Here is a 22790-nt window from a genome sequence, read left to right on the forward strand (position 1 = left end):
GATGATTTTTAAGTTAGTTAAATTATAATGAATAAATTAAAAAATGCCCCAATTATACTAGTAATTTTAAGACGTAGATTTAGTGAAAGAAAAATGTGGATTTTTGTGATAAATATGTATTTAGTAAAATTAATTTATTAAAAAACAATATATATATCAAAATCAGTTATCCTTTTATTTTTTATATTGATAAAAATAAAAGAAAATTGGTATTAATTTTGTTTGCTTTGCTTTGTTTTATTGGTACCAAAAACATATGTAATTAATTCAAATTTTTCAACAAAATTATTAACGAAAGTAAATATCAAATTTAAAACCCTTATATTACAAACTATGTAATTTATATATATTCAAACAGATTAGTAGATAAATTTTAGTAATTACATATATCATGAGTAATACAAATATATTAAAAATACAGTAATATTATTTAATTGCTCTAATTATTATTTGTATAATACTAATACTTAAGCAAATGAAAAAAAATAACATTGGATCAATCCAAATTGATTATATTTGTATTTCCTTTATTGAATAGTTATATGTTGACCATATTATAAAAATAAATTATCATGTAATTAATAATTTTTTGTACTTTTAAGAGTTTAAAAATAATAAATGGTTAATCAAACATTTAGTCATTTATAATATTGTAATTAACGATTTGAAATATATTGTTTTCCATTTATTTTTTTCATCAATGATACATGAATTAAGGATTAGTAATATTAATTTAGATATTATTATCCTTTTTTAACATAAATTAATTTTACATTTATAATTCAAAATATAAGTATTTTTTAAAGTTAATTTGTTGGTAAAATGGCGATAGAGAGATCAATTTCACCATTTCTGAAAAAATATTAAATAAATAAAATGATAAAAATTAAGAAAGGAAAAACCTGATTAAGCTTGTAATTATTTATTATTTTGGAGCAGCTGGTACGCCAAATCAGAGGAACAATGACAAGTCTTCAGTGTTGACGCGTGCACCAAACACACCCTCCCAAAGAAGTAAAATTTATTCAACAACTGCTCTTTCATCAGCTCACCAAACCTGAAAAATCCACTCTTCAGTTTCCATGTTTCTGCAATTCTGATTCTGGGTATGTCTTTTTCTCTAATTTCCCCTCTTTTTTGTTTTTTTTTTTGTTTTTTGTTTTTTTTTTTTATTTAATGAAGGAATCAATGAAACTGATCTGATTCATGTGGTGTTCTTGGCTGATTTTGAGGTTAAAGTTGTAGTCTTTCATGGAAATGAATTAAAGGGCATTCAATGAATTAATCAAACAAGGTTAAAAAATGGAAATTTTCTAATAAAATCACCTTTTTTTTTGGTTGCTTTTTCTTTTGATTTATTTGTTCATGTGAGTCTCTGATTGTGTGATTAGATCATATCATTCATGTGAAGGTAAATGGGGAATTGATGATGTTTCTATGAATGTCATCATCAGATTTGGTGAGGAAAAGGAAGTGAATTTGGATGGTATTGATGATAGAGGCATGATTATGAATTGAAGTGTGTTTTGGAGAAGAAATGAGTGTGAGCCATGCTTCGGTTCACCCAATTGATGAAGTTCCAACTACTGAAGGCGGCGGCGGTGATCAAAACAACAACAACAACAACAACAACAACAATAACAACATTAACCCTCCTCCAAGGGTGAGGATGAAGGATATTCAAGGCATGCCAGGCACATCCGGTGGCCTATGTCTGCGTGTCTCTCAGTTTATTTTCGCTGCGGCTGCGCTTGCCATCATGGCGTCTACTAGTGATTTCCCTTCTGTAACTGCCTTCTGGTAATCAATCAAATTTGGACTACTATTATGAATGTGATTTTTCCCCTTTATTCTTTTTAGTAAATGTTGTTTGTGATTGTGAATCTGTGACGGTTAAAAAGCCTATGTTGGAGTGAAAGGTTTGGTCAAATTATGAAGTTTTGGATCTTAGAGTATGTACAATTCAGTGACTTGTGTGATTGTGTCTATTGGATACTTGAAATGTCAGCTTTTTTTTGTCATTTTCTTTTGCAAAAACATTGGTTGGGTAGTTTTTTTTTTTTTTTTTTTTTTTTGTCAAAGCATCTGCTACATGTGTATGATAAATAATGCCATTAGTGGATCTAGATTGCATTATTTGATTCTGAGGGAGAATTTTGCAGCTTAAGCCTAATCAATTAGTGAGTCATTCTTCTTGTTCATTTGTATATATAGCTATATCAACAAGTGTGATAATGATGGAGGATGCATGGTTCATATGAAATCCTGCTTGCAATAAACACAAGCTTCCAATGAATTATGCTTGCGAAATTATCATACAATTGCAGTTTAGGGTTCCCCTATGCATGATGGATTCTGTTCATGTTGAAAATTTTATTCCATTACAGACAAATTAGATTCAGAGTTTTGCATTTCATAGAATGTAATCCGTTTGACTCTACTAAGATTTATTAAGTATTAACCTTTAGCATGTCGTGGGTTTGAAAACCGGTTATTTTGCTAAGATGGCTTGGTTAATTTGTTACAGATTCTACTTCTGTTGTGTATTAAGTTAGTGCACTCAACAAATAACAGAATTGTTGTCCATGCTTAATAAAATTCCATTGTTGTCCATTCTCTTTTGTTGTTCATGAAATGCTATCCAATTTAGTAATATCCCTTTTCTTCTCTTTGCATCAGTTACCTTGTTGCAGCTGCGGGCTTGCAGTGCTTGTGGAGCCTTTCATTGGCTATTATCGACCTATACGCCCTTTTAGTAAGGAGGTCTTTGCAGAACAACCGAGTTGTCAGTTTATTTACCATTGGTGATGGGGTAAGATCTCTATAGTAAATCGCTAGCCTCAATAATAATAATGTTAAAATTCTGTAGTGCAAAATAATTGTCACACCTTCCAAGCAATTTTTGGGTGCATTTGGTTTGCATTTTTATTTTCTGTTTTAAAAATTTTATGAAGGAATAAGAGAAAATAATAAAATTTTGTTTTCTGTTTTCATCTCCTATTTAATCCTAGAAACAGAAAACAGTGAAAATGAGAAAGCAAACCAATACCATTCACTTGAACTTTCTATTGATGTACACCACACTTCTTATCAATATGTTCAAAGAGAAATATTTTGTGTACTCATTTTATCGCATACAATTAGTCAACAACACAAACTCCTCCATCGTTAGATGAGATATTGGACTTATCTCAACGATAGAGAGGGGCGTGCGTGTTGGCTTGGTGCAAAAGGTAGAAGTACAAATATCACATGTCGTGTTCAAATAACGCTGGTCAACTTTCATTTATTTTAACTGCAATCACTGAGGAATTGTAACTGAAAAGCTCAGTCAACTACTATTGTCTTTAGTCTTTACTAAACATGATGTTAGACACATGGAGCATTTAGTTTTGGCTTATGCAATGTTTTTTTTTACCCCCTGCTGAAAAATGAAAATGCTGCAGTGCTGTTAATTTCACAGGACTTGTTTGTTGTTGTGTCTTTACATGCATGCAGGTCACATCAACACTTACATTTGCTGCGGCTTGCGCATCAGCGGGGATAACCGTGCTCATAGATAATGACCTTGGAAGCTGTGGACAAAACCACTGTGTTCAGTTCGAAACTGCTACCGGCATGGCCTTCATTTCTTGGTTTACAACAGTTCCTTCTTTCCTACTCAACTTCTGGTCCTTGGCATCCCGGTAAAATTACATAAGGCCGCGTTTGGTAACTGAGTAAGAAATAAATACAGCGATAGAGAGATGCACGATATTGTTTCGAGTTAGAGACAGATATACAAAGCTGTGTCTCTATATCTGTATTTCGTATTCTCCGAGCTACCAAACACGGTCTTAACAATGATACACACAGAAAAATACAGAAACTTCTGCAACTCGTAAAAATGAGTGTTGCCATCATGTGTTAACCTTACCCCAAATGTTTTTAAGATTGGTATTTTGTTAGTATGCAATGGTTGCATGTAAATCTCATTGACCAAACCAGAGGTTCAATGTTAACTTGTTCATAGGGTGGTTTCTTTTGTATTGAAATTTGTATCAATGCTTGGTTGGTTTAAATGATTAAAAATTTATCCTCTAAAGATGGTTTCAAGTTCAAATCTTGCAAAATAATGGGGCAAAGAAAATAATATCAAGAAATTTCTTGAGATAATTTTATGTTTGATGGGATTATATGGAATCTAACACTAACATGATTAGTGCTGTGAATAACGAATGATTAAGCACTCTTAATAACATTAATCATCTAGTAGTATTAGTGGCGTTTCTTGTAACCAACCCTGTTCTTATTTTAGCATAGTGCTTGTGCTTTAGGAGAACTATAGAATTAAAATTATTCTCAATAACTATTTAATTTTTTATGAAAAATAAGTTCTGATAGTTTATGTTTATGTTTGAATTAAAGGGGATTATCAAATATTGTATCTAGCTTATCATATATAATATATTTGAGAAAAATACTTTTTATATGGTAAACTTATTGCAAAGATAATCCAAATTTTTCTAACTCCCTAAACCTCCAAACAAAAAGTTACCTATAAATATAAGTTACTTTCAAAATAATATTTGTCAATAATATTCTGTCTCTAAATTTTATATTCTGTAACCTTTTTTACCTTGAAAAAGTTTATTCCCCTACCCAAAAAAATAATCTATTTGAAAATTAAAAAAAAAAGAGGGGGGGGGGGGGGTAAGTGGTTGGTCACAAAAACATATGATACTAACATTAGTAGTCATCAGCATGAATTATAATACTAAGTTGTCAGAAAAACATGAAACTCCTTAAACTATCAGAAAAGCACTAAAGAAAATTTACAACATAATTTGGTCTCTGCACTACAATAAGAAATAAATGAAATCGAATTAAATGCAAACTTGATCCTGTGAGTTACAGTATATGAACAAAAATTTGGAACTTCCATATTTGCCCCTTTCAATTCTTTTTTAATGTTCAAAGTGGGAAACACCAAATTGGATCCATTATCATACAAATGACCAATTTATAAAAGAGAAAGCTAAGCAATGAACAGTGTTGTCTTCTGCAGCAAGCACTTTCCATGCTATGGCTTGTTCATATGAAACATGCCTCCCCATTGTTGACATGCATATTCCAGCTGGTAGATAAGCATAACCCTGATACAAGAACACACAAATTCACCATTTTTTGAATAGGGAAGTGTAGTTTGCAACAAGAAAATGCAATAACAATGTGAAACAACATAGTTTCCATCTTTTGTTTTCTATTTTCCAAATATTATATTCTCAAGATTTGCGAAGAAAAAACTAAACGACAAAAATAAAATCTTAGGGTGCATTTAGTTTGCTTTTCATTTCAAGTGTTTTCTGTTTTCAAAATTTCGGAAATTAAAAGAGAAAACAGGCTGTGAAAACAAAAATCGGTTTTTTATTATTTTCACTGTTTTCTCTATTTTCTTAAAACCCTACAAAACATATGGAAAATGAAAACGCAAACCAAATGCATTCATTCTAGACTTGGTTCAATTTGGAAATTACCTGCTGCATTAACTTGGCAAAGTCTGCACACAATGCCTTGCGACCGGATTCGTCAAAAATTTTATCCAATGTGATGTCTTGTAAAGCCACTAGGGTTGTTTCCAACATGTCAAGGCCAGCTTGATTCGCAAAGATGAACACTGGCAGCGACTGCAATGCACAAAAGAATATCACATAATTGTCGCACAAAAGAATATCACATAATTGTCGCATGGTATGCATTTTAAGGGCCATCAGAAAAACTTACAAAAACCGAAACCAAAACCATACATACCTTCAGTGAGCAGCACAAAATGGCATCCTGATGATGCCACAAACTCTTCAACATCGAGTCGCCAACAAGAGAATCTGATCTCAGCAAGTCAGACCCTAAATAGTAACTGTTATTGGGAAGAGACATTACTATTAGGCCTTTTTCCCAAAAAGAAATACCAACTATAATGCTTCAATGGGTCTAATCCTATAATCATTTAACAAAAATATGAACTTACCTATAACTCTGGCAGATCCAGTGAGCTAGTGTAAGGGCTTCTGGAGAACCAGGAGATAGTTTGGACCCAACGTTAGGGTTCATTCCAGGAGATATAGCCATAGCAACCCTTTGGACAGAAGAAATCACACTACGGACATATTGTCGTGCCATGACAGCAACATTATCTTGCAAATTGCTGTCAAAAGGAAACTGGAACGCGATGGTCAACACTGATCGGGTGTTTTGACTTGATGATGCATCTCCTGCACCCTGAGTAGTCGGCGGGCCAACTTCAAGACCAGATGTCAAGTCAAGGGTCCTGTTAGAAGTCGTTGCATCCTTTTTATCGCCCTGAAACATGGTAACATACAGGGTTCATAGACCGATATCAGCAACAGTGAAAAAAAAAAATAGAAGGGATGATGCAAAAGAATCAATACTCAACTGGTTTTGAATCCAATGGGATGATGCGGAAGCCAGATGGTACCAATGGAGCATCATCAGGGAACATTTCATCGATTGGAGCAAATATAAGCTCAGAACAAGCCCCCACAGCATTCTCATCAATTCCACTGCATATCTGAAAAAATAAGGCCAAAAGAAACATCAGCATGAAGTATATCTTCGTAAGAATAAATTGAAAATCTTAACACTTCAGAGACATTTGATCAGACAATCACATCATTGAAAAAAATAATAGCAATGCCGTACTGAAAAAATTATACTTGCATTTAACCTGACATTGCATAGCTAAAAAGAATTGCATTAGAATAACTTCCAACTTCAACAAGAGTCGAACGCATTACCTGTAAGAGATGAATGTCCCTAGAAGCAAAAGCATCTTCTTGGGCAAGAGAGTGGCCTTCAAGCCGAATAACTTCCAGCATCTGGAATAAAAATGAAACCTTGTTGGCGATTTTGCTTGAAAGTACAAATCATTATCGGCCCGAAAAGGAAAGACATTGTGTGGCAAGTAGCCGGGAATGAAAAAAGCAAATTACCTCTTCATGTTCAATTGTATGGCCAAGTGGCATGATTATTTGACTGCCAGTGAATCTTGTAGGCCTCATTCCTGGATAAGCATAGGAGCCAGCTTTCAGTGATGCAGCAGCATAAGCATCAACATTGAAATCAGCCCACTCTGAGCGGTGCTCCCTGAGAAAGCGAACCAAAACAGCAGGAGGAACGTTCTGAAAACAAAGTAATATAAAAGACTTGTCAGAAAACAATTCAATGTATATTAAGGAACTCTTCATCCATTTCAAATCACCATGTTCACATTTTATCAAAGAATGTCTTTCCCCTCGATGATCATATTCGATATCAAACTTTTCAAAAGCCAGTTTCACTTTTCCATGTCATGCACAAAAGACTAATAGTAATATCCCGGCAAGGAGAAGCTTTTGCAGAGAATTTCAGGCAATTGGATTTTCAGACTCACTTGGAGCAACATAGAAGCTTTTGCACAGAGAATTCCTCCAAGAAATGTAAGGGAACTAGCAGGATTAGAAGTGCCGCTCAAATTCTTGGTTGAATTAACTGCAATAATTACATCCTCAGCACCATCACAGTTTAGTACAGTCCATCCGTCATCATTGAATCCATTCACAGCATCATTGAAGCCTCTGTAGGTGTGAGATTTCAATTTCAGCCAAGGATGAGTACATCGTATAGGAGAGAATGATGCAAAATAAACACAATGGAATTGGAGATTGAAATAAGTTTCAAAGAAACAGTGATTCATGCTATTTGCCTACCTGCTCAATCTTTGGCTGAATGTTCGAAGAACAGCAGGCTGCCGACCCAATCCATATACCACTTCACCACTTGTTTCCTGGGCTATTTGCCTTATATATCTAAGTGCCTATCACAAGAACCATCAATTAATAACTATCTTCTAAAATACGGAATGACATGAAAGTATGTTCCCTAACAACAGCTTAAAGACATGAATAGATGAACAAGAGGAAACGAGGGAAATATACGGAGATATTCAATCTGTATGTCATAAAGACAGAACCTTACAACTTCCAGATTATGTCTTCGCACAGTCTAACATCTATTTTCCCCATATTATTTACTCATACCAGACGAAATCATCAAAAAGATTTGCAGTTCAGATTTGGACATTATTCACAATTATGACACTAGTCAATGATAATTTACACACATTATTTAACAGATTAACTATGATAAACTTACTGCAATTGTCATTTTTTGGGCCACCACTTTTGATGATTCGTAAAGTGGTCGCAACACTTCTGGCACACTCCAGGCCTGGAAGAAAACAACAAACAGGTTAATGTATGAAAGAAGAAATGAAAAACAGATGCCAAATTGTAAAGCAGTCGGTCAAACCTCAAGATTTAGGTGGTCTACAATGTGAATAATTGACCCTCCACCTTCACATGGTCGAATCAAATAGCCGCTAGGAAGCATTTCAGCCCTTACAAACTGAGCAGCAGCAGCTGCATTAGGGCCACTCCCAGAACCAGATAGAGACCTCTCACAAACCTTCAAAAGTGGAATCAGATGGATTAAGTGCAAAATAATGAAAGCATCGTCTCACTTCAAAGCAGAACTTTAAAAGTGAGAGTCACAGTTTTATCGTAAGTCCAACGCAAACTCACCACAAGACTGCCATTTTCCAGGCTTGTAGTGTATCTCAGAGTCCAGAAATCCCGGGCAGGAGCCAGTGTCGTTGGAGCATATGTCTGAAAAAAAAATTTCAAATTTTACTCGAGAGTAATAAACAAAAAGAATTGTCAAATGTTGTATGTGAATTCTCACCTGTGTGTACACAAGTTCAATGGTCCCTCCATTACCCGCAGGGAACATCGTGAAAACCTCTAGGCTCCGACACTCCCGAAACCAAGATGGACGATCTTTCAGGATCTCCGCAATCTATTAAAAATTTAGGGACTTAGAAATTCAAAACTCGAATAGAATGCAGAGTTTAACTTGCATACAAAGAAATGGAAGAATAATCACAAATCATACTCACTTATTTACAAGACGATACACTACCTTTGTAGGTTCTAAACTAACAAGACCGCAGGCTCGAGCTGCCACTCCACTGCAACTTTGTGAAATGGCAAAGATCCCAACCGAATCCGGACCAGGCTGGCAATATTTTTCGACAAAGAAAAAAAAAAGAAGCGAAATCCGTAAGTTTAGCAGATTAAACTTTTAACATGATCGTAAGAAAATCTCAATACTGATCTCCCCAAATACAATAATTATTAACTCATTTATTAATTTCACTTCTAGGATCACCAAAAAAAGTTAACAAAAAATAAAGAACAGCAACCTTCATCCCAGGCATCTGGACCCAATCGACAGCAGTCCCCGTAGCCTTGGATAGGAACTCTGTCAAAGTCTCCTCTGCAATTGATAGGAGTCTGCAAACATCTCAACAATTAAAGAAAGAATCAGATAAAGCTTCATCGTATATGTACATATAAAAAGCAGAAAGTTCAGCGAATAGCTCCAAATTTACCCAGCAGGGTTGTTAGCATCTCTCATGGAATGCTGAGGAGTAGTAACCACCGAATCACAACTAGCATCAGTAGTTGCAGCTGATGTCTGCAGTGTTTAAGGACAAAAATTACTTAAATAACCCTTCAAAAGACCAAAACATAAAATTACTCTATATATATTGATTATATTCTCATCACATGTTGATATAAAAAACAAAACTTAATTCAATCTAAACCATGGCACATATATAGTAGTGCATTAAAAAATACATTTTGAGTGTTATAATTTCTTTTGAAAATTAGGTGACAAATTGCTAATCACACAGGCACGTGTGTTCATATATACTTACAGTTTGCAATTGCTGCCTCATGTAACCATTCTCACACACAAGCTGTGACACTTGTTTCTGCAACCGATCATTTTCTTCCATTAACAACTTGTTCATTGCTGTAAGCTTCCGGTTCACAGTTTGAAGCCGTGAAGCTTCTTTTCTCTGCTTCTCCCTACACCTGCACCATTATGATTCCATTTCAATAACACCCCACAATTCACATAACCAAAAAGTTGCAATCTTTGAAGCCAAAAATACAACAAAATTAAGATTGTTAGATGACAACACCCCGATCAACCCAAAAAAAAAAAATAATAATAATAATAATTGAGATGTTTAAACTAAAAGTTTGAGGCAAACCTTCTATTCTGGAACCAAACCTTGATTTGCTTTGGTTCAATGTTAGAAAGAATGGGGCACTCTCGGATCAGTTGTTGCCTCCTGAGGGAACTTGGTTTTGGACACTCAGCATAGACCCTTTCAAGAGCTTCAACCTGTTCAGCAGTGTACCTCACATATTTCCCAGAATCAAGGTGCTTATCAATGCTACCACTGCTGCTACTCTCTCTGTGATGAGCCACAGCCATAGCCATGATTCCTCCTTACTATTATCCCAAAGGACACAAGTCCAAATCACAATCAAAGAAGTTGAAAAGGAAAACCCAAAGTTCTAGCCAAAACAAGAACAGGACCCTTGGTGACAGTGAAGTATGGGCTCTGGCATAGAAAAACTTGTTTGGTTAAGCACAAAGAAGAAGAAAAAGAAACTTCAGAAAAGAAAACAAAAACAAAAAAAGGAAAAAAAATTAGTTTATTTCTTCAGGGAATGGTTCCAAATTTCCTAAGAGGTAAATCAGACTATGTATACCAGCTGAAAGAGGAAACAAAACCTTGTTCCCTTTTGGTTTTCACACTACTAACTACCAAAAACCATACATAAAGAAAAAAAAAATGATTTTTAGTGAGGTGTGAGAGGCAAGACACCGGTCCTGATAAGCTCTAAGGATTTTTATTGTTTTGTTCAAAGGTGAGTGTGAATGAGGAATCCATAGAAGGAACAAAATGGGAACTTTAGGAAAATTTCAAGATTGAGTTTGAACGTTGAACACACTTTAGAAGAGGATGAAGTGTGAAAGAATAAAAAAGGGGGAAAAGGAAGGAAGAAGAGAGAAAGTGAGTGAGTGAGAGAGTGAGAGAATAAGAAATGGAGCTTGATGGAGAAGGAAGGAATAGAGAGGTGTGAGTTCGGGGAAACCAATGTTGTCGTTTGTGTGTGTCTGTGTATTCTTGTTCTTGTCCCTGTTTGTTTCTCGTCTCAGAGAGAGAGGGAGAGAGAGAAAGCGAGTTTTTTGTTTGTTTGTTTGTTACAGTTAAGAAGGAGGAGGAGGGAGTGGAGAAACCCTAGTCATGGTGGGAGGATTTTCCGGGAAAATTGAGATGGAAGGAAAATGGAAGAAGAAGAAGAAGAAAATAGAGAGAGAGAAAGACACGAAAATCGAGTGTGTTGTGTTTTTTTTTATTATAAATATTTTCGGCGCATTTACGTCCTTGTCCCTGTCCATCCTTTGAAATGACGTTTATGGGTCCCACTGTTTTCACGCCCCACTCTCTTGTCCCCTCTCTACACTCTACACTCTTTTTAGTCTTTACAATCCACCAAACTCTCTACACAAATTTTTTCCTTTTTTTTTTTACTTATTGTGAAATAATAAGTAATTTTAAAATAAACTGATCATAAAAAGTAATTTTACAATTTATGTTTAATCAATTATATTTTATATATATATAATAAGTTATTAATTAATTATTGAATATAAAAATATATATGTGATTTTTTTTTTAAGATTTATTATATTATTATAAATAAATTTGATTATTAATTTATTATAGGTTTGTTTATTTTACTTGTGGTTTTGAGAATATTAAAATTAAAAATTGGTTATTAAACCCGTACGGTTCAAATAAAAAATCAGTTTGACAATAAATCAGTTAAATAATTAAAAAATAATTAATAAATTATTTAACAAACCAATACGATCTTATAATAATTAATTAATTTAAAATAATAAAATATAAAAAATGTTATTTTTTAAAAAATTATATATTTTATATGTAAATATATTATTTTATTTTATTATATCTAGTTTAATTTTCATTGAATTTCTAAAACTTTGAATATCTAATTCTATTGATTTGATTTTTAAAACTTTAATTATATTTTAAATATTTTGTAATATGTATAACTATATATAAATATATAATTGGCTTGATGATTTTTTTTTATGTATAATAGTATTTTTAGTTGTTAATATAGTAAACAAATAATTATATAGGTTTTGGATTTAACACATCGTATGTTTAGTAAACCTTTTTCCAAATTTATGCAATAATTGACTCATTTTTATATTCCTCAAACTTTTATTCCTTTTTTATGACTCACCTAAATTTCCCTCTTTCATTTAATTGTTTAGTTTTATTTGGTTGGGCCTTACGCCCTATTTCAATTTTTAAAAAAAATGAAAATTGATTTTGATCAAAATTTATTTCATTTAAATTTATTTTAAAAAGGTTAAAACCTTTTTTTTTTCTTTTAGAATCAATTCCATTTGTTTTATATAGTTGATCTAAAAATATTCTTAAAAATTGATTGTTTGAATACAAAGCAAATATATTTGCCCAAAAAACCCATCAATGAATATATTTTCTTAGCACTCACTTATTCAAGATTTTTTTTTACCAAAGATAAAAAGACTCGAACCCGCAATCTCTTAGATGAGTATGGAAAGACTATATCATTTGAGTTATAACTAATTGACTTTTTCAAAATTATTTTACTTTTCCTATTTAAATGAAAAAAATGGAAAAGTTATGTTTAACATGTTTAAATCAAATACAAATAATAAAATCAACAAGATTGCTGCACATCTAAGTATTTTTTCACTTAAGTTTATCCAAGTAGGTCTAACACTTATAAAAATTACTCTCATTAAAATAGCATTATTACACGCATTTCTTCTTTCAAATATACGTATACGTCCTCTTCTTTCAAATTCAAGCATGCCTCTTCCTTTTCCTCCTCTTCCTTTTTCTTCGCGCACGCAGTTTCTTTTTCTGCTTCTCCTCCCCCTCCTCTTCTTCTTATTCTTCTCCTCTTTCGTTATCGCCATCACCAATATTTTGCTAATATATTATTTTTTCAATCGAATTGAATTGAATACAATTGTTAAATTGAATTGAATTGAATTCAACGGACGTAGGTGTTATGAATTGAATTGATAATCTCTAAATTGTAGACACATGTGTTTTGAAGTTGATTTTGTATAATAGATAATGTTCCGTTCATTTTGTACTATACAATTGTTTCACCTCAATAACGTGATCGGTTCATTATGCAGAAACCTGTTTTGAATTTGATTTTATATAATGGATAATGTTCCGTTCATTTAGTACTATACAATTATTTTACCTTAATAACGTGTTCGGTTCATTATGCAGAAAGCTATTTTGAATTTGATTTTATATAATGGATAATGTTCTGTTCATTTAGTACTATACAATTGTTTCACCTTAATATCATGTTCGGTTTATTATGAATTGAATTGAATTGAATTGAATTGAATTGACGCACATGTTCTAAATTGAGTTGAATTGAATTAAATTGAATTGATAATCTCTAAATTGTAGACGCAGGTATTTTGAATTTGATTTTATATAATGGATAATGTTCCGTTTATTTAGTACTATACAATTGTTTCACTTTAATAACATGTTCGGTTCATTATGCAGAAAACTGTTTTTGAATTTGATTTTATATAATAGATAATATTCTGTTTATTTAGTACTATACAATTGTTTCACCTTAATAATATGTTCGGTTCATTATGAATTGAATTGAATTGTTTTGAATTGAATTGAATTGAATTGATAATCTCTAAGAGAAGGAGAAAAAGAAAGAAAGAAGAAAAACCTGCGTGTGCAAATTTGTTGGAAGACGAATAAGAAAAAAAAAAGAGGAGAAGAGAGAGAGGAGAAGAAGAATGAAAGAAGAAAAATATGTGCAAATTCGGAAGAAGAAGAAGAAGAAATACGAGAAGGAGAAGAATGAGAAAAAAAATTAGCCCATAATTTAAAAAATTATTACAACAATTTAGATAGACTTAGATAAAGATTTTGTTTAAATGTAAAACTTTATTCTAAAATTAAACCCAATGGATTGGAGTTAGCTAAATACATGGAGCTGTAGTTTTGTGGAACATAATCTTCATTTTTCTTTTATATATAATCATGTAACCAATCAAATTAATAAATATTTTAGTTCTTTAATTAATGATTTCAGCTTTGAGTTTTCAGCTCCATTTAGTAAAAATCTTATGATAGAATTAGATTATGTAACATTTTCTTTTAATGAATTCTCATGCATAAGTCATAAGACGATATTAAATGAATTTTATATTTCTTTTTATGTGCACGTCGCAATTAAAATTAATCGTAGAATATTAAATGTTACAATAATTAAACTTAATTTTTAATAAATCAAATTCATTTATTTGTAATAAACTAAAATAAGACATAATAATCCTAAATTAATAAAATAAATCATAAATTATTTAGAATTAACTTTTTATGGAATTCAGAATGTTAAAGATAACAGTCACCAAAAATAAAAAGAATGTTAAAGATAACTTAATTAAGACAAATTAAAATAATAAGCATGACAGTTAGTATAATTAATCAAAAGTAGCAATAGATAATTTGGTCATAAAACCAATAGTAACAACTAGATTAAAAAAATATGCATATCTAGATATTTTATTGTATAGAAAGTGAGAAATATAATTGTGTTTAAAAATATATATATAAGAATTTAATTTTGATATATTATTAGTGTAAATTTATTTTACACATATATCAATCACATAATGTTATATTAACAAAAATAATTATATTTTTTATTAATTACGTAAATCGTCGTAAAAAAAAAAGCTAATATGACCGCACGAAACCTAACAATATTTTTAAAATTATAAGCCTCAAACTAACGTTTGAATAGTAGGTGAAAACATGAACAAAATACTTTTTCATCACAAGATATGTTGATATTTATTAATCTTTGTAGAATTTAGACATCAAATGGTCGTAGAAGATTGGAAATGTGATTAGATGTTATTTTATTATTATCGATTAAGCTCTTTTGTAAAGAAGTTGGTAAAATAAAAAATAAAAATTTAATCATATTTAAATTAAAATAATTAACAGAACTCACATATATAAAAATTACAAAAATCAATAATAATTAATTGATTATTTTACAGTATTATTATTTTATAATTATATTTCAAACTATTACTATATTACTTTGGAGTGAATGGGGATTATTGTACAATATATTATTGTTTTTTAATTTAATTTGCATTTAAAATTGATGTCAAATCTGTAAACTGTAGAGTCAAATCAACGTAGTTATGATCAATGGCATATATTAGTTTCTTAGTTGAGGAAATAAAACAAAAGAATAGAAAGTTCTTCAGAGAATAGATATGGCAGTGTCGAGATTCTTCTGATAAGGTTGTGACAACTTCAAAATCCAAAATATGAGGGACCATGTCTCCACTTCCAAATTGGAAAAGGAAAAAAAATTATACTGTGCTCTAATTCATAATAAGTAATATATTCGATATAGTTTGGTTATACATTATAATTCTACTATAAATAGAGTAAACTATTATTTTTACTCATAAAAATTAAAAACGCTGATATATCTATTCATAGAAGATAAAAATTATCATTTGTACTCATAAAAAATTGATTTTGCAAGTAAAATTACTCAAACCCTAAATAATTACATAAAATCCCCAAACTACCCCTTTCTCTTCTCTCACGCACGCATCCATCCTCACTCACTATTTACAGCACCTAAACCACTACTGTCGTAGCATCATCTTCCTTCCTACTCTCTCTTTCTCCCTCTCTCTCTCTCACTCGCTTTTCCTCACTCATCTCTTGAATATCAACGTAGCCCAACTATTATCCTCTTCAAAATTACAAAAAAAGAACAAACTCATATCAAATTGAATAATAGAACATGCATAGATTCAAAATAAAATCATAATTTCTTAGAACCTTCGCCAAAAATTGTCAATTTCTCATATTAAATATCACTATTTTCGTTACAAATAACACAGAACATTAATTCGATATTGGCGACGCTGGGAGGAGATGACGAAACCGCATCGCTAGGAGGAGAAGAGAGCAGCGACGCCGAGAAAAGAAGACGAAGATACGACATTTGAAAAAGGAAAGAACTCAACGTTGAAGAAGTTGTGGTTGCAGAAAATAGAGGACTCAAAATTGCTACTTCCTGAAGCCAAAAACCTCCCGAAGAAGAAGAAGAAAAAGAGGAGGGGAGGAGGAGATGGAGCTCGCAACAGCAAAAGGAAGAACCACCATTAATACACAAAAGAGAGAGAAGAACGACAGAGATGAGAGAAACATCAATAGAAAAAGAAGAGGAAGGAGAAAAGTGCGAAGAGGGAGGAGAGAAAGAGATGGACGATTAAAGAAGATAGAGTAGAAGGAAGAGAGAGAGAGTGCGGAAAGGGGAGGGTGCTGCAACAATGGGGTTCACGGTTTAGATGAAGATGAAGAGGATGAGACTCACCAAGGATAGTTTGTGGATTTTATGTAATTATTTAGAGTTTGGATAATTTTGCTTGCGAAATCAATTTTTTATGGATAGATATGTCAGCGTTTTCAACTTTTATGGATAGAAATGATAGTTTACTCCTATAAATATTACAGATAAAAAATTAATATTGATATCAAATAATCATTTTTAAACATTTTTTTTATTATTAGTAAGATTATAACTAATAACAATTAGTAACATATACGAGACTTATAGAAAAATAAACTTAAAATAAAAAGAAAAAAACTTATTTAAGATTATTTCTTAAAAAGAATTCATTATTCATGTATTAACTTAAGCGTTGGATTACTTTTATGAGTATTTATTCTTCTTATTCTGTTAAAAACTTAAAATCAAAGTATAAACTCATCCCATTTAAAGATGAGTGAATATCTCATTCGACTCCTGACAATTATCTCGAAAGGACAACGAGACTCCTAAGAAAAAAAAAAAAAACTCAATCCGGCCCCTGATCTTTTTTTTGGACTGATTAGCTCCTGTGCTAAAAAAAATAACATTGACTTTTTTTTAGCACAAAGACCTCGTTGTCCTTTCGAGGTAATTGTCAGGGGTTGGGTGGAATTTTTTTTTTTTGTCAAAGATCTCGTTATCTTTTGAGATAATTGTTAGGGGGTGTTTTGAGTTTTTCTCTTTAAAAAGATTAGAGAACAATTAGTTGTATACGAATTATATCAAAGTTAATATATATAAAAATAACATGTCACTTTATTAGGTTTTAAAATAAAATAAAAAATTGAAGATGTAATTTTTTAAATATTTATATTTAAAGGACAATTTATTATGTCAATTAATGTATATTAGGATCATTTTTCTTTTGAAATAATTTATTTTACTTAAAATTATGTGAAGAGTATAACTAGAAATGTTCTATTATTATTATTATTATTATTATTATTATTATTATTATTATTATTATTATTATTATTATTATTATTATTTTGAAATAGATGGAGTAATGGATAAACTATGTATGATAATATTATGAACTAAGTAGGCTAATAAATAAGAATATCTAATCATAAATATTTTAAGAGAAACATTATCTTCGTGTAACAAAAAATATTTGAAAATTTCTAAGTTAAAAAAATGGTAATTCGGTTGAATAATTATTGATCCCCAACATTAATGTTACAAAGTTTAAATGGCTTTAATATACTCATATGGAGTTTAATTAATTCGAAACTTATTCTTCTCCTTAAACTTCATAATTAATTAATTTCCACGAATTAAATTAACCAATATTTAATCAATTTTCAATAAAAAAATGTTTGGTAACAAAAAAATATTAGCAAAAAACAGTCATAACTTTCTTTATGATTCATCAATTGTTACGACAATTAATAAATACTAAATAAAAAAAATTTCGACTGTTTTTTTTTTCTACCTAACATTACCTTTTTAATATCATTTGGTTTGGGAATAAAAAAATATAATTTTCGGTAATTGGATTTTAAATTATTTTTCAATTGTATCTAATTTTAATCTAAATCATTTAATATTATCCTCGATGGAGTATTTAATTTTTTCTATTATTACTCGGGCAAGGACCACATTTTCGGTGCACATTAGATTCGTCGGTTAAATCTTAAAAAAAAATCTAGAACCAAATAGAATAGGTGAATATCCCCGAAAAAAAAATGCATATAATAAAATAATATCAAATAAATAAAAACCCAAAGGATATATATAAATATTTATGAGGTGCCATTTTTCCATGTTTGGAGTGCTTTTGGCATGCGCAAAAAGTAGTGTCACGTGCTTCCCATAAGTCCCATTACTCATACTCACATCATATAATATATGGTTGTAATTAATTTAACAATATTTATAACTTGTTGGTTCCCCATTATACAAAATAATTAATCCAACTTTTTCTATTATTGCATCACAAGCAATGACCAAAGATAACAAAAAGAATTTTCCACTTTAACACTTGTGGTCGAAATGAATCTTTTTGACAGAATGATTTTATATTTTGGGCAGCCTCATTTAATTAAATATGCATCCATTTCAAAATGTGATCCTCAATTGATCTTCATTTTCTTTAATATATAAGAATGCATTTGGTTTTTATTTTTTATTTGATTTTTTAGAATTTTATAAAGGAAAAAAGAAAATAAAAAGCTTTTTTTGCTTTCTTTTTTTTTAAACATTTTAAAAATAAAAAATAAAACACAAACCAAACATTAGGGTTGAACATGGATCGGATCGGATATGGCCAAAATCTCGATCCGATCTGCACTAAAATTATCGGATCGGATCGAATATCGGATATATACGCAAAACATAAAAATACTTTTTAAAAGCTTATTTTTATTTAAAAAATCAATAAAATCTCTTTTTCTACTCTTTTAAATCTTTTAAACATGTTTACTTTTAAAATAATATTAAATATATTTTTCTTAAATAATAAAAATAAAATAATACAACATATATAATAATTATTAGTTGAAATAAAACATAAAAAAATATTTATTTATTTTTGCGGATGACGGATACTTACATAAAATCCGCAATCCAATCCTATTAATGTGCGGATTCGATCCGATAGTCTTGCAGATCATATCCATATCCGTAATTTTCGAATCGGATTCGAATAAATATCGCATATATGTAGATCGAATCCGATACATGAGCACCCCTACTAAACATATCCTTAATTAGTCTAGGTATTATATAGCTAAACAAGTTCTTTTTCCAAGTTAAAACTGAGTTGTTAGATAAACCTACACATATGTACACTACAACAGATGCGGCGGATGCCAGCGTCGAACTTCCTGCGGTTTCACAAAACGCAGCAACTAAGGGTGGATTGTTGCGATTCATCTCCAAATTAGTCTTCCGACGCTCAATCGATCTGTTTTTGTGTCGAACCCACCAAACCCGCCGGCAACCTATTTAGCGGCGGTTTAAAACCGCCGCAATTCGACAATTAAACCGTCACTAATCTCTGCTTGTCCTGTAGTATGTTAAATTATTTATAAAAAATTTCAAATAAACTTTAATATACTAATGATGTATATTTGTTGTTCATGCAGAAATTGATAATAGGAAAAATTAATTTTAAGGACTATTAACAAAAACTAATTATTAAAAAAGATTAATTATATTAAAATTATTATAAATAACATATTTAAATAAAATTTTAAAAAAAGACCAAAGAGTTTCTAAATAGACATAATATCCTTAATCAATCTTTGGCACTAAAAATGTTAGAAAAAATAAATAAAAATTATAATTCAAAAGTTTTAAAATCCTAATTTCCTAAATTCAATAACCCTGAATTTTTTTAATCTTTTTTATTAATGTAATAATATATTGAGTATTATCCCTTTAACGTTAATAATACTAGCCATACAAATATATTAATTTTTTTAATGAGACATTCCAACAATTTTTATTGTAATTTAGCCATCAATATTTAAAAATAGAGGATCCAAAGAATTTAATTGAGAGACAAAAAAAGATATTACTAATCGTTAAATTAAACTTATACTATGATGACCTAATTTGGAGAGTCTAATAACAATTTTTCTTATAACAAATTATTTTGAATAAAAATTCAGGTACAGTTAATTTTAAATAAAGTTAATAGTTAAAAACGTTTAAATAATTTAATTGATTTAAATAAATTTTCATCTAATAACTTTCAGTTATCAATTTCACGTAAAATTAATTGCATATGAATTTTCTCCGTAATATTGTCTTAGTGTTTGGTGGTATTGCCATTAGTTGCATTAAGGTTATGGTTATTACTAGTATCATTTATGGTAATTGGTTCTCATAAGTAATGTATTTTATGTAAAAAATAAAAAAATTAAACTTGTATTAGAGACAAAAAAAGTTGAATAAACTCATGCTGAAAAGAGCAAAATAAATGACTTTTTTTAATTAAAAACAATCATAAAAAAATTAATAAGAGAATGATTAATAGTATTATTATATGTGTAAGTGTAGAATAATGTTTTAAATCAGTCTGTTTTAATAATGACGATGTAATTGGATCTTTTATTAATTAGTCTTTGATAATGATTCTTTCCGTAATTTTCCCTTGATAATTAATATCCCATATACATTAAAATCCAAATTCTTGTTTTACAATGTAAAAAAAGGTCAAAGGGCACTATTTTTTTATAAACTATATAAATTAAAGGCCCTACCATTATAGGTGAAGTGTAAAATCAACTTACAATCTTGTGAACATATGTACAAGACAAAATGGCAGTGGATGAAGAATTTAGACCATATATTATAAAAGCTTTATATGCTAACACAAAATAACAAATATGAAAGCCAAAAGGGATTTGAATTTGACAAAATTCTAGAAACACAAATGATATATCTATGTAGCTAAACATGTATCACTTTTTTTTTTGGGAGGGAAAAAAAAAAGCTAAGCATGTAAAACACAAATAAAAACAAGATAAAATATCCGTCCAAAAAATTTAACAAATAAAACAATAATAATACGTTTTTTTTTTATAAGAAAAAACAAGAAAATGATATTAACACTACTATAATTTGAGCTATTAATGATTATAATGTTTATATCTCATAACCCTAAAATTGTAAGTCTACATATCATTGTTGAAACTAAAATAGTTAGTGCTTTTTTATTTCATAAAAGAAGAAAATGCTTAGATATGTAAAAGACTCACAAAATTTGACAAAAAGAAAAAAGAAAACAAGAGTACATTATTTACTTATACAAATTAAAGGAAGAGTATAAAAAATAAAGTAGAAATTCCGGTGCAGCGGTCAAACAATTTGACAGGTTTGATTAAATTGTCATCTGACGACTTTTAGTTTTTAACTTCATATAAAATTAATTACATTTAAATTTTAACCTACAAATAATATAACAGGAATAAAAGTACATCTAAAATAGTCAAGATCTTTTTTTTTTGTTTTCCATGATATTTCTCACTCCAAAAAGACATGTACTAATTCGCCTCCATTTAAGGGTTTGTTATTGGACAACAGGTTATTGCATGTACAAGTTACAAGATGAAATTCAAACCCCGATACTTGCTTAAGCGGATTAGTGAGCTAACTACTAGACCAACCCAATAATAAAGAAATAAAAGATAAACAAAAAGATAAGGATTTAAACTGAATAAAAAAAATACATTAAAATTGAAATAGAAACAAAAAGGATAGATTGAAATTGAATACAGAAAGAATTACTATACTCTCTACCTAATTTCTTGACGCAACAAAAAGGACTCCTCAACCTAAATTGTCAACGTCATAGTTTGGAAATTGAATCAAAGAGACTCCTCAACCTTCTATCCAATTTTCAATGCAACAAGAGAGGGACTCCTCAACCTCAATTGTCCACATCATGGTTTCATCACAAAACCAAAAAGAAAAATTTTAAACTTCTAAATCATTTTATACTACGACTACAATAACTAAAGAGGTATTTATAACCTCTTATTAGGTTAAAACAAATAAAATCTTAAAGTTCATAATTAAATAAACAAAATCAAAATATATCAAATTAAATTAAAACATTCTAAAAATATAAACTAATATATTCTAAATAATACTGAAACTCTTCATATCAATATCACGAACATTTGAAGCGCCTATCACCCAACTTAGTTAAATGGTCAAGATCTTTGTTTGCATTATTTGATCATGGAAGATAAAAACAACTTTAGGATCAATTCAAGATACACCATGTTTGAAATAAGAGAGAGAGAAAAAAAAAATCAGCCTCCCAAAAATCTTCTCAATATGACTTTACGTTTCATTCCACTACAAGCATGCCAATGGCAAATCCCCATGTGGAAAAAATAGGGAAGAAAAAGGTGAAAAAGAAAAAAAGAAAAATGCAACAACAACAACATTGTAAAAAAGGGATTTCATGCTTCCATTGTGTTGTCGGCATTATTTGGGTGCAATCAGTTTCATTTCAGAGACAACAAACAATCCTTCTCTTCCTCAAATTCTTTCTCTTTGATCTTTTTTCTGTGTGAAAGTGAAAAAGGAAGCATTACTATATTTTCATCATTATAGGAACCACTTTCAGCTCACAAATATACTCAATAGATAAATAATTAATACATGGCAGATCTAAATTTTATTTAATAATTTATTATTAATTAATAAATTATTGTATATATGATAAAATTTAAATTTTAAATATTTTTTTAAGTAGACGAATAAATTTATTATTCGATAAACTTAAGTTGATTTTTTTTTTAAATTCTAATAGACTATAAAATTTGACCCAAATTTAGAGATTTAGGAAACTATATATAGGTTAGATTAGAACAT

The 22790-nt window shown here is 30.1% G+C and overlaps 2 protein-coding genes across 4 annotated transcripts; one reads left to right on the forward strand and one right to left on the reverse strand.

Annotated features, from left to right (window-relative positions):
* Positions 1–890: 890 nt before the first annotated feature.
* Positions 891–4088, forward strand: LOC107629224 (CASP-like protein 5A2). 3 transcript variants are annotated; one of them, XM_016331948.3, is made up of 4 exons: positions 891–1106; positions 1392–1800; positions 2680–2812; positions 3499–4088. In XM_016331948.3, the coding sequence occupies exons 2-4, from the start codon at positions 1538–1540 to the stop codon at positions 3688–3690; spliced, it is 588 nt and encodes a 195-aa protein (XP_016187434.1). In that variant the 5' UTR covers positions 891–1106; positions 1392–1537; the 3' UTR covers positions 3691–4088. The 3 variants fall into 3 exon arrangements, with proteins under 3 accessions (XP_016187434.1, XP_016187432.1, XP_016187433.1); XM_016331946.3 differs by having other exon boundaries at positions 909–1106; positions 1455–1800; XM_016331947.3 differs by having other exon boundaries at positions 950–1106; positions 1412–1800.
* A 673-nt stretch (positions 4089–4761) lies between these two features.
* On the reverse strand, positions 4762–11307 carry LOC107629223 (homeobox-leucine zipper protein REVOLUTA). Its single transcript, XM_016331944.3, has 18 exons — positions 10160–11307; positions 9818–9977; positions 9488–9573; positions 9299–9389; positions 9016–9111; positions 8779–8892; positions 8619–8702; positions 8347–8502; positions 8191–8265; positions 7746–7852; positions 7430–7613; positions 6990–7178; positions 6795–6875; positions 6434–6568; positions 6008–6339; positions 5791–5896; positions 5517–5666; positions 4762–5135 (listed from the first exon to the last, which is right to left on the reverse strand). Exons 1-18 carry the CDS (start codon positions 10390–10392, stop codon positions 4986–4988), a joined length of 2529 nt encoding a protein of 842 aa, XP_016187430.1. The 5' UTR covers positions 10393–11307; the 3' UTR covers positions 4762–4985.
* Between the last annotated feature and the right edge of the window lie 11483 nt (positions 11308–22790).

The sequence above is a fragment of the Arachis ipaensis genome, chromosome B3 (genome assembly GCF_059453495.1).
Source record: "Arachis ipaensis isolate K30076 ecotype BB chromosome B3, ASM5945349v1, whole genome shotgun sequence".
In the NCBI taxonomy this organism is placed as follows: Eukaryota; Viridiplantae; Streptophyta; class Magnoliopsida; order Fabales; family Fabaceae; genus Arachis; species Arachis ipaensis.

Coding starts and splice junctions, on each gene's coding strand:
- LOC107629223 (XM_016331944.3), bottom strand. CDS start 10,392: ATGGCTATGGCTGTGGCTCATCACAGAGAGAGTAGCAGCAGTGGTAGC. Junction 9,574..9,817: donor TGAGGCAGCAATTGCAAACT/GTAAGTATATAT, acceptor TAAACACTGCAG/ACATCAGCTGCAACTACTGA. Junction 9,112..9,298: donor TCCAGATGCCTGGGATGAAG/GTTGCTGTTCTT, acceptor AAATATTGCCAG/CCTGGTCCGGATTCGGTTGG.
- LOC107629224 (XM_016331948.3), top strand. CDS start 1,538: ATGAGTGTGAGCCATGCTTCGGTTCACCCAATTGATGAAGTTCCAACT. Junction 1,801..2,679: donor CCTTCTGTAACTGCCTTCTG/GTAATCAATCAA, acceptor TCTTTGCATCAG/TTACCTTGTTGCAGCTGCGG. Junction 2,813..3,498: donor TATTTACCATTGGTGATGGG/GTAAGATCTCTA, acceptor ACATGCATGCAG/GTCACATCAACACTTACATT.